The 12,911-nt window shown below is 32.6% G+C and overlaps 1 protein-coding gene across 1 annotated transcript; it reads right to left on the bottom strand.

Annotated features, from left to right (window-relative positions):
* Positions 1-4,944: 4,944 nt before the first annotated feature.
* SPP1 (Phosphatidic acid phosphatase (PAP2) family protein) lies at positions 4,945-10,360 on the bottom strand. Its single transcript, XM_089821810.1, has 8 exons — positions 10,071-10,360; positions 7,996-8,091; positions 7,782-7,856; positions 6,844-6,974; positions 6,613-6,716; positions 5,804-5,932; positions 5,586-5,701; positions 4,945-5,456 (listed from the first exon to the last, which is right to left on the bottom strand). Exons 1-8 carry the CDS (start codon positions 10,230-10,232, stop codon positions 5,022-5,024), a joined length of 1,248 nt encoding a protein of 415 aa, XP_089677936.1. The 5' UTR covers positions 10,233-10,360; the 3' UTR covers positions 4,945-5,021.
* Positions 10,361-12,911: the final 2,551 nt, after the last annotated feature.

Genomic DNA, 12,911 nt, shown 5'->3' with positions numbered 1-12,911 from the left:
CTGAGATGATAGTTCTGTTGTGTTCTTTAGTGAATCCAGTCTCCAAAGTTGTACGATGTCTCCCACCTACTTCCTAAGACAGAAATGTGGCCCAGGTACTTTAACCTTGCCAACCATGGAGTGAAGTACTCCCCTGAGATTCTTCCTAACACGAAGAATTCCCTGACCCTGGCACGAGAAGCCTAGCTTCCCAGAACAGGATGGGTCGAATTGATCTAGTGCGACCGTGAAACATTTCTACATTGCAACCATGTGCCTAGTAGTCTAAACATGGAATGTAGCTGGAAAATAAAAATAACTACACATCTACACATATGTAGTAAAACCAAATAAGCATAACCATGTACACATATGTAATATCTGAAAAAACAAAATGGCTTGGCCAAGCACTTTTAAAATGCAGAATTGCCTATAGAAGAAACAAGAACAACATGTATCTATTCTACAGAACTAGCAGATAGAGAAACTAACATGAAGATATCCATCTATCTGTCTCATAATTCGCTACATTACACCCAACCACGAGGGGATATGCATTTTAAATGCTATCAACAACGAGACATTCAATAATCTGTTTCATATCTAAATACACATTTGATCATTCATAAATGTGAAATCAATCACAGAAGCAGAATGTTGTAAAAGATTTAACCGCCATCACTATTAAAGAGGCTTTAGTGAGTCTACTATATGAAACCAACAATATTTAAGCTATCAGCTGAAGTTGATTCAGAATTTAAGAATATGTGAATGTCATAGCCTTTACTTTAAGAGAACATCTACTCAATTAAACCAAGTTCTTGCCACATGTGTTAAGCCAGCAATTTAAAGCTCAATGATTATCTAATTTATGAGCTGACCTATATAACTGAGAATTTCAATCTAGAGCAAGGTTCATATCACATTACAGATTAACAAACAAATGGTTAAAACACCTGTCAGCAAAATTGAACGACCTGAATTTAATGTGTTCTGGGCAATTGGTTTGTGTTCAACTATAGTTATAAAGGTGACTTTTGTATACCTATGATGGAAAGCTTCCAATTTTTTGAAATTTACTACCTAATCAGATAGTTGGTAACGCTCTGCGAATTCAATAAATTTCAAGAAGATACATATGTTGTTTCCAGGGTTCATGTTCAAGTTTTATAGATGCTAATGTAAAAGTAACTAAAATAGGGTAACAAAAACAAGATACAATCCCTTTCAATTATTTATATTGCATTTCAAATTTACTCACTCCATCAAACCATAATTTTTTTTGCTATATGTTCTACTCTTTATTAAGGAGTTCATTTACTATAACGATGTCTTTAATACATGACTGGGTTTCCTTCTTATAGCCAACAGGGTGAGAGGAAGAGAAAAAAAAAAGTTGCGACAGGAGAGGTTTTTGTGCTAAAGGCAAGGGGAGTCCCATCATGAAATAACCTTTCTAATACATTTTAAAATTTGGGATTATTCGGAAAACAAAACAGCTTTAGTATTACAACTAAAATTGAGTTCTACTATATGTGTATTTAAAGTTGAATTCAATTTGCTGAGTGTATTTCAACAGCTATAATATCAGGACAGTCATTCTATTGTTTATCAGGTCTTTATTTAAATATTCACCAAACTGTGTAAAAAAAATTAATCTCTTCTTGACATTCAAGATTTTTGTATTAACAATTCTCTTTACAAATGCCAGAAACACAGCAAAATTCAATATTAGCCTATTAATCATTGTTTATACTTTTAGACATGCCAGTATAAGGAACAGTTATAAGTTAATGGTGCAAATTTCAACAGATGAAACCCTGCCTTCTACAAAAAGAACATAAAAGATAGCAACCTGATACAAAATCAGCTATGGAAGAAAAATGGGTTGTAATTTCAATTCCAGAACTTGTTTGCATAATTTCTCAATCCTAAAATGCCCAAAGTTGTGATTCACATAATTAAAATTTATAGATTAAGAAAAACGAACACCTAATTAGCAAAACCCAGTTCTGTTTCACGCACAGTAAGATAAGTTCTATATTTCCAACAGTTTGAGCTTTTGACAAATAGGGCAAAACCAAGAGTTAAGGAGGAAGGGAACCTAGATGTTTTGTTGCCTACAGGCTCTCTTCTCCTTTCATTGCCTCCTATCATTTTCCAAACTCCTCTTGCCACCACTGCCCTCTTTGGCTGTCTATTCCCCTCTTTTAAAACCCTCTTTCCATAATAACTGACCTAAAATGCCATCAATAGTAAAAGGAATGGTTTTCTTCTTGTTGTATGTTTTTTTCCTGCCGCCGCACACCTCCTCTTGTAACATTAACACGCCCCCCCGCCCCCCCCATGATTCATTTTGCTTCATCCACGTTTTCTTTCTTCGGGCTAGCCCCTCTTCAACCAAGAGGATCTTGTATCTAAACACAACAGGGTGACCAGCAGGCCAAAAAGAATTTTTTTGGTTTTTCAATCCCAAAGCTTCGTCTGTCTACACTTATTTTACAGCAAAAATGAAGCCCTCCAACCCCCTTGTATCCGCTTAGCTATACAAGTTTCCCAATTGAGCTTGTTGTTAAAGTCCATGCCCAAGTATTTATACTCTTCCACAATCTCAAGAGTGTTTCCTTTAAATTTGAAGTCAACTTGTTTATTTCTTAGACAAAACACCATGACTTTAGTCTTACTAGTGTTCACTTGCATCCCAACTTTGTGGCAAAAGCTATCCAAAGTTTTCAATTGTTCTCTTAGATCCTTGGCTATTTGTGCAATTAGGATAAGCTCATCCACATAGAGAAGCAACTTCACCAAATATTTGAAAAGTTGGACTCCTCCCCATGAAGTTTTATAGAAAAAAAATAAAACAAAAATTGGGCGTTAATATAGCTTCACCAATTGTATTTGTTAGGTAAAAAGGTGTTTGTCAATAACTACTTGCAAGCTTAACATGGGAAAAAAAAAAGAATATTAAGAAAGCTGAGGTTGCAAGGGTTCAACACACAAGAATAAAAAACCACTCAAAAGATCATATGAAACACAATAAAGCAAGGGACATTTAGGGGAGATGCATTCCTTTTAGAGTACTTTAATCAAGAAAGGAAAGCATTCCTATAGGCATGCTTATATAATTTAAGGGGCTCCAATCTCAAATATTGTGAAATACCTTTAATTATATGGAATCTTGAAAAATATCTTTATAACATTATATGAAAATAGGATAAAGTTCACATGGATTAACTACTAGCATACCTAAAATCTTAATTTTTTTTTTTGTAAGTTAAGTCGAGAGGTATCTAATTTTAAATATGTAAAATTTAGAAATATAAATAGTTCAAACATTGTAGAATTAATTTATTTAGCCAATTAAAAATATCTATTCTGTTCTAAATAAAAGAACATATTAAGAAAAATAAAAAGTTTGAAAGTTTATTTCCAAATTTTGTGGACTTTGAACCCATGATATAAAACAGATTTGTTAAAAATACCATTAAAATTTTCGAAACCAAACAAAATCTACACAATCATTAACAAAACTTATTACATTTCTAGAAGATGTTAGTCATGAAAAAAAATTTTAAAAATATGTTGGGTGGCAGGTTTGCTGAAACAATGAAAGCAAACAACAATGAAGAATGTAGGGGAGGACATCCATGGGGGTGTAGAATCAAGTAAATCTCTAAAAAATAATTCTGTAAATGGCTGCAAGTCTCTAACAGTCCCAACCATTCATGTTTGCATTCTTTAAACATCGCATATATATAAATGAATAAAGTAAACTTAGGATATGACTTTTGCATTGATTAAAAAATATTGATTTACAAATCTAAAAAAAAGAATGTGAAGTAATGTTGATTTTTACACAATGTTAGGAAATTGTATTTGGGAAAAATAAGTACATTCATATTTCAATCAAAAGTAAATCAAAAGGGACAAAGAGTCAAAGCTAAATACATGGAATAAACCATAGAACCAAAATTAATGGCAGTATGCTTTAAAAATCCTTCACTATCATTATGCTAATGAAGTTTTTGTCTCTCAAAGCAGCATGATTAAAAACTAAGATGCTTTCTGCAAACAGCCTATTTCAATGAAACTCTAAAATACTCATATTTGGCACAAAATCGAAGGAAATCTTCAACTTAAGTTAAATATTGCAAAGGCAGTCATTACCTTTTTGAGATGAATTCTCATATACATGGATGATTTAAATTAAGATAGAAATTACATATCATGCCTGGTCAAGATTTATGGTACGTGATTTCATTACCATGCTTGCATTTGCACAATAAAATTTTGCTTGAAATATACAATAAAATAAGTCAAGCAGGCTATTGAATCTTCATGCATTTTGAATCTTCATGCATTTGTCTTTTCAATTACCATTGTGGAGGTGCTTGAATTGCTTTCACACGCAACTACCTAGCTTGTAACCGTCCATGCAAATGTCAAGCTCAATAATGGTGAATTCAATAAAGCTTCCTTAGTCTATTTTTCCTCCAAAAATATTATAAAATAATAGTTGTATTGTAACATGTGTATCATTATTAAATATATTTCAACTATGATTCTTTCTTTCTGATAACAGCTTTATTATGAAATATTTCAAAAAATAATATGACTGTTTGGATCACCTTTTTGTAGTTAGGAATGCAATAATAGCTGACAACAATGATAAAAATGGTTAGTTCTTGTTTCAATTACAAAATTTATTAAATTGAATTATGTTCAATATTATTTATATGATTTATCTGCCATTTTAATATAAATGATATTGAAATGACTAAATTTTTTTTAAATGCTAAAAAGTTTACATTGATGAATACTTCCACTGTAGAAAGCCTCTCGGCTTAACAAGCTTCTTTTACGTTTTAAATTCATAGTAGGGTGCTGAAATGCATTGTTGTTGCAACTAATTTCAAAGCTCAATTCGCCAAAAAAAAACGTAGGTATATTGGATACTCTATGATCTCATAAAAAATACAAGATTATGATATTCATCAACCTTTCAAACAAAAGAATCACTATGTTACAAAACTAGTTTTAATTTACAATCTCAAGAAGGTAAATACATAAGGAACTAATTCAACAACTGCCCAGGCTAAGCCTGCATACTGCAACAATCTAATGCCTGTATCGACATTATAAAACTCCTCAGGAGAAGAGAGAAAAATCTTCTGTAAGTAACCTGATTGTCTGCTGCAAGATGACATCTGGCCAAAAATTTTAATATTTTTTGTAGGATAAATGGTTCCTTTTGCAGGTTGGATGTATGTCGGAGATTTTATTGGCAGTCCCATTGCATTGCATATCAGTGGAAGCAACCACTTTGCCAATTCCTTGCTAATGAGTTTGACTGCTAATATTATTGGAAGGCCAACCAACACTCGTCTCACAAATGTCATTGTCTCAAGATCTGGGCCAAAAAGCCTTGGAACGTCCTCATGATGGAACTCATTAAAAGTACGGTGTACACCAGTTACCTAAGGAACAGTACAATATTATATCAGCTCCACAAACAGTACCATAATATCCGAATAAAAACTTGCCTATATCACGCTCCAGCAATATCTTTAATCAGTTTTCAAAACAAGGCTAGCATATATGCTTACCACTCCTAGTGCAACACCATTGAAGGCAACATGAAATTCAAAACTTGGTGTTTGTATCTCAGGTGCTGGATATGCAAAAAGCAGCACAAATGCAAGGCTGGCCCAAAAAGATGTAACTGAAGGCACGAAAACTAATATAAGACTTTATAATGTAATTGTTATAGATTTACAGATTATGTATAAAACAACCAAAAGCATCAAAAGATGTATTTCCATACCATTTTTGCCTGAGGTAATAAAAGTATCGATACTTTCATGGACACTCAACCAGATTAAAAGAATAGCTGTACCAAGAACAGCTCCACCACCAACATCTATTGGAGAATGCATTCCTAGATAAATTCTTCCTGTAATATAAAGGTTTTGTATCGGTAACTCTAGAAGAAAGTTCCTATGTATACTTTCAAAATTCAATTGCTATCAAGCCAGAATTCAAATACAGTCACTTTGCAATTATAAAATTAACAGATAGTAACAAGGCACTCTGCTTTTTGTAAGTGACATATACAAAACTACCATATGCGGTTTTAAGAACTTGTCCAAAGAAGATGAAGCTTTTAATTCCAAAATGAAAACGAGAATCTGCTATCAACTAATGATTTTATAATTTAAAAGAATTTTCAAAATTTTGACTATAAGGTGGTATTTGTAAAACTACTTATTAAAATATTTGAGAGGGTGCTACTAGTTTCCAGTCGCAATCCTATAGGCTCTTACGAAGAGATTGTCCAGTCAAAGTTTCCAGATACAAATTTGATTTTTCTACTGTCCACTAGTTTTAGGTGTCTTTCTGGGGATTTCCCAATCAGTAGGAAAAACAGAGGTAGTTTTTTCCATGGCACCGCTGCCTAAGGTATCTACAAAGTCTATAAAATCCTATATCATGTTATCGTAGAATTTATATTTGACTAAAAATACCAGTACAGCAGGCAATGTTAAGTCGGAATAGCACTTATAAGGTTACTTCAAAAAACACCAATGGTAAAATATATCTATATCCACAGTAAGGTACAAAAATACAACTTACCAAGACCAATTAGGAAAACCAAAATCAGAAATAATGAAATGGCAACCAACTTTGGCGAATAAGCTTCTATATAGTCATTGGTGATAACATAATACAGCAAGTACCTGCCAAGCAGAAAGCAATTTTTAACAACCACTAGATAAATGTTTACCTAAATAACATTAGTGATCATAGATTCAAAAAATTGGAATTTAAAACTCAAAAGTTAGAAGAAATTTTTTCTTATGATACCCAGATAGGCCAATTGTATTAAGAGTGTGTGATGATGGCAACCCATATTCGAATGAAATTTCTTTCTCATGCTCGGTGGTTGTCAATCTCCTCACAGGTGGAGATGGAGGCCTTGGAGCTGAGACTATATCCTGAGTACAAGATATACAAAACCTCGGTTAAAAGCTCATATAGTCTCAAGATAACTTATGTACTAAACATCCATGGATCAATATTCATAGTCAACATTTTTGTGTTTAACAAATATTATAAGTTTACATTTACCAAACAGTAATTATGAGATAACATCCCACTGGATGTTATCATTGAATACAAAACCCGTTATCAGCAGGGGCAATAGCCCAAATTATATTGAACCTTCAGCTCACAAACAACTTCCTCAAGAAAAAGTGGTTCAGCCATCTAGCAGCAAATGTGAAGTCCTAGGTTTGAGTCATAGCTGCTCATGGGCAGTAACTTAACATGGTATCAGAACCAGGGAGAATAGGAGCCTGCACATGCAATGTTGCTTTGAGATTGTTAGGCACAAGCACACCCAGACCCAAAATAGGATAGCCACAAATACATGCAATATAGCTTCAAGGGTATTGGAAACAAGCCACACCCAGACCAATGCTGAAATAGTCACAAAGGGGCATGTAGCTCGGATAAACAATAAACTATGATATTGTTCAATGGTGCCAAACATTTTTTTGTATTTAACAAACGTTGAAAGTGTGCATTTAATTTTATCGCTTATACAATACCAATAAAGATATGCTTTATAAATTAGCCATGAGTTTTGACAGTAGTCCTAATATTATTGAAGACAATCAGCTTTCCAAAAAAATAAAATATGATATTCTTCAATGATACATGTAAAAGGTATATGCTCAAGAAATATGTTGATTAAAACCACAAAATTAATGAGATCCAAATAGTGCAAAATGTAAACCAACCTTGACACAGTTCCCTGTGTAATTACAAAATGCCATGAGAAGGGTCATCTGTCTTCCTAATTTGCAGTGGCCACTCTGCAAAAGATAATAAATTAAAACATTTAATTAGTCCACACAATGTTGAATTCAGATTCCTGTTTTTCTTACTCAAATCTGACAGGAACGCAATCATTAAAAAATTAAAAACATTGAGATGAGAGATGAAAGACTTTACCCAAAATAGCACAGGAAGGAAGCATGTGTAGAACGTCACAGAAACAATATTTGAAAGATAAGAAAAAAATGCATCCAAGAATGGGTGTTGCAGTCTCTGTAACAAACATAAATCCAAGTTCCAACGTTTATGTTTTCAGTAAAAGTGCATGATACTATAGTCTGCAAACACAAATGAGTACAACGAATTACAATTCAAAGCATCACATTTCAGTGTATGAAACTTAAGAAAGGTGGAAAAGATGTACTAGATGATATTTTTGATGGTAAAATTTCAAAGGGTGCCCATTCACATGTTCTGTCATTAGATAAACTCTCTTGTGAACTAAACATAACAAACACCATAGAACTAACACAACTCAAAGGAATGTGGAACACCCCCATTTTCGAACTAGACACAATCTATCTCAGGATGAAAGGCTGATAAGCTAACTGCAATTGTTATGACAGATCAAAAATTAACAAGAGTATATAAAGGTGGCAGGGAAAAAACGATACTAAGAAGGTTGTAACTGTGACAGGAGAGAATTTGAAAAGATATTATGCCCACGTTACCGTTCAGTTTGGGTTCTATCTAGATTATGCCATTTGTCTCGCAATGTTTTATAAATATCCTCCTCTTGATACAAGATCTCCAAAGTTATAAGCCTCTGGGGTGCTATTGCGCCATAAATTCCTTGATATCCCCCAAGGTAGAATGTTATTATTGATTGCAATACTGATAACCAACATTTGCCTTGAGGTAATGTTCTAACTCTAGCATTACTTAATACTTTCATGCAGCTACAACTGTTGGGAAAAGACCAAAATTCATGGCTGCTTCTCTCTCTTTCTCTCAAGTAATTAGGCAGTTCCTTCAAAGTTCTCCTGTGAGTGTTGGACTACATCCTTAAATACTTATTACAGTCATCTATTCACAGACATTGAGAAGAGAGAAGACTCGTGGTTTCTTCTCTCTAAAACTTACCTAATAATCATTAGAGCATTCCACTGCAAAAAAGGTAGATTTCCAGACCTCAACATCTTCCGTAAGAGTATGGTCTAACTCATACAGTACAAAGCATACTCGCACAGCTCAAACCATGGGTAAATGCTAAAAGACCAAGATTAATTGCTTCTTTTTATATGTGAGTGCTGGATGAAATAACAGTCCTCAAAATGTTTAATGGGCTGGCTTTATGGTTTCTGCCCTCTTATAAATTATTACATTACATTTTGCCTAATAATCACACAATTACAACTGTTCGGAAGGAACCCAAATTCAGGGTTACTATTCTCCAATGAGTGATCAAGCAGGATTTCTACCCTCTCAAGAGTGATCAAGCTGGGTCTCTATGGGTGTTGGCCTGCATTCAAGAACATGTTCTGGCATGCATTCATGATATAAATAGTGTAAGAAGTGCGGTCCAGAGGTAAAAAGGACCCAGCTAATTTGGCAAACAACACTAATAAGATTATGGATTCTTGGGCTCTCTCATCCTGATGATGGATCATTGAGTATGATCAAACGTTGATGATAAAGAAACTCACACAATCTCATCCAGAAGCATAACGAATAAGATCATGGATTGTGGAAATCTCTTATTGTTAAACAACAGTAATCTTCATGTGGGTATTAGCCTGCACATAAGCACAAGTCCTGGTATGCAAATTCACAATGTGGGTAGTGGAAACAAGTGTAGTCCATAGATGCAACTAATCAAGCTCAAACTAAAATAAACTAGCCCTGTAGGTTCATGATGCGGCAGTGTGCTGCAACTTTATCGGCAAGAAGGGCAAGCAGCTCCTGCCATGGTCTAAACCGTCATTCATGGAACTGCATGTAACTATATACAAGGACTCGTCGTAGGACACGGTAGAATAAACACTATCAGATGCCCGACCAACACAATCCAACACATAGTTTCCCACGTCAGGGCTCGACAGTAATCAAATTCTTGGGGGAAAAAAACTGCCCAACCATCAAAAGAAGAGATACAAAAACAGCGCAAATCCCTTCTTTTGATACCAACCGTTTCAGAAACAAAAAATTGATAAATTAAAAGATAAAAATCGCCAAAGAAATTCTCAGATTACCTGAACAAAGAGAACCCAACGAACTCCCGTTTGAACAAAGCTAGCAACAGCAGGCTGCGTTAAAGATCTGACGCGAACTGTCAAATTCGTCAATCTAGAAAACAAGATCCACACTAAAATCCCCGCTAAACTCATGGCCTGCCATGTGGGTATTGTCTCCATTACTGGTTCAAATGAATTCCAAACCCTCCGTCCAAAAACTGAAACCCTTATAACAAAATACCCTGGGAGAATTTCTCACAGAGGCGTTTCTAATGGGGGAGAAATCGCCCGGAAATTTCCAATTCCCCAATAGTTCAAAGCATTCGACACTATTATTGGGGCTATCAGATGGCGCGTACGGCTTAGCCCGGTCATCAGAAATTGTTCCTCATTCAATGTGAGACTTAGTCAAATGCCGGAGAAGCAGCTGAAAAGCAAACTGTTCACTATATACCGTAATTTGAACGGCTCGAAATTATCTGGATGGGAAACCACCTATAGTGACCCGTAATCTGATTTTGGATTTTTCTTTTAATTCAAGCGGCCATTGTTAAGACCGCTCATTTTTAATGAACTTGCGAAAATCGTAGCTTTAAAACAATCTGGTTAAAATTTGATGGCTGTCACGCTACGAGGGAAATCTAATAGATGGGTCCCAAGCGTTCAGAGTCTCCTGGATTGCTTGAGCAACTCATCAGTTACAGTTGTATATGTTCTTCCATATTTGCTGACTGTCCGGTAGACTCCATTTGTCAACAGAGCAAGCATCTTCAGTTGATCTTAGGTAGTTGTTTTGTCGTGTAAAGAAAATCAATGGGGTCAATTAAGCGTCTTTTTCACTGGTATAGATTTCACATGGCAATCGGGGAGATATTAAAAATGAACGCTATTTTGGGTCAGACTTTGTGTTAGAATCCAATGTGTCAATTCTTGAACTAATATCACATTCTTTGGTCCATATTGAAGATATTAGAAAGTTTTAAATATATATATATATATATATGAAAAATTAGTACATCTAAACATATTAGAAAAAGGCAAGACGTTTCTTTACATGCTTATTTATTTATTTATTGTACTTGTAAGATATTACATTCATCTATACATAATTAATGAATATTTTATTCATAAGTAATATTTAAATCCATTCATATGATTAAATTTTTTTAAAATTAATTAGATTTTATTTTTATAATACAAAATATATTTAAATACAATGTAAAAATTATTATTTTTAGATTAATAAAAAAATTTAAATAAAATCATATTTTAATATTTTACTATTTTACAAATATTAATATGTAAATTGTATTTTAATTAATTACTTTAAAAATTAAAAACCTACATCCATTATTTGTCAATTCATTATAGTATTTGCCCTAGAGAATTTTATTTTATATTCAATTTGATATTCTAGTGACAAGTTTTTTTTTTTTTTTTTTTCATGAAATTTATTTTATTTTATTAGCAAAACTAATAGTGTTTAAGTTATATATTTTGATTTTTCCTTATCTATGCTAATGATGGGAAATTTTATTTACTTATTGAAATTGTTAAAATGATCTTAAAAAATTTTCTCTTTACAAATTTCATTAAGTCTAAGTATTTAATGTTAGCTCCTATAACAATATCTAATAGTTTGTAAACAATGTTAATATGTTATAACTATTTAAGAATAATTATTAATACCCATCATAGGCATTTCCCAGAATGGGGGAGTGGGATGGTGTAATTAATGTTAACTTTCACTCTTCAAAGTTAAATTTGACAACTATCTATATGTCAAAAGTTTAAATCTTATTATAAATTGAATATACTTTTTAAAATAATTTAATAAATTCTACATAAAATATCCTTTTAAATTTTAATATTTAGAGATATAAATCATCCATTTTTTAAGAAATTAAAATAAAAATCTTAGTTAGTTAAAACTAAATAAATTGAGATAAAGGAAATAATTTTTTTTAAGATGTATTAAATTAAATTATAATTATTTTGAAGTGGATATCAACATTTCTTTAGATGGATTTATTTAAGATATCTATAGGTAGCAAGGTATTGCCACTAGTAGCACTTGATTTGAATAACAATCATAAAATATCTTTTAAATAAATGTATTTTAGATATTTACTTATTGTAAAATCATTTAACCTAACATATTTTATAGTAATATGTTAAAGCCATTTCATTCCAATTAGATAAATTTAGGTCTAATTGTAAATAAGATTCAAACAATTGTGTCAAAATGAAAATAAAAATTAAAAATGACCCACCACACTTCATTTCTTATATCATATTTCTCAAAAATATTTAAATAATACAAACTAACACAAATAAATAGCCTAGATAAATGACTATATAAAAACTTATTTTCCTTTTAAGTGTTAAAAATAACTTTGAAATAAGTCCTTAAATAAATTGGGAACGGCTTTAAAAAATTCTTACGGCTGACGGTCAACCGTCAAATTTAGTCATGTTGCTAGCCGTTGATTTAAACTAGGGACACACAAGTCTCAAATTGTCTCTTTCCATTGTCTTTTTCTAAGATAAACTCTTCTTTATTTCGTGAAGACCAAGAAAATTATTTGGTTTATACTCATTCTCATTGTTTAAATGTAAAATAGACGTTTATGAATATAAATGCATAATTCCATGAGAATCTCAAGCAAAATGTATGGTTAGTAATAAGATGTTTAAGGATAATTATGTGCTAGGTTAAAATTGAAACGTGAAAAGGGAAGAACATAGAGAGAGAGGATTTTTTAAGTAACAATGTAGATGTTGGTAGTTGGAGAGTGGAAAAGAAGAAGATATGGATGGGGGACAAAAAATTTATGTATTTTAATATATTATGTTTAA

The sequence above is a fragment of the Cupressus sempervirens genome, chromosome 1, assembly GCF_028749045.1.
Source record: "Cupressus sempervirens isolate cs-2001-9-10 chromosome 1, ASM2874904v1, whole genome shotgun sequence".
Classification (NCBI taxonomy): Eukaryota; Viridiplantae; Streptophyta; class Pinopsida; order Cupressales; family Cupressaceae; genus Cupressus; species Cupressus sempervirens.
Note: the sequence above shows the minus strand (reverse complement) of the source record. Positions and strands in the feature narration are given on the sequence as shown.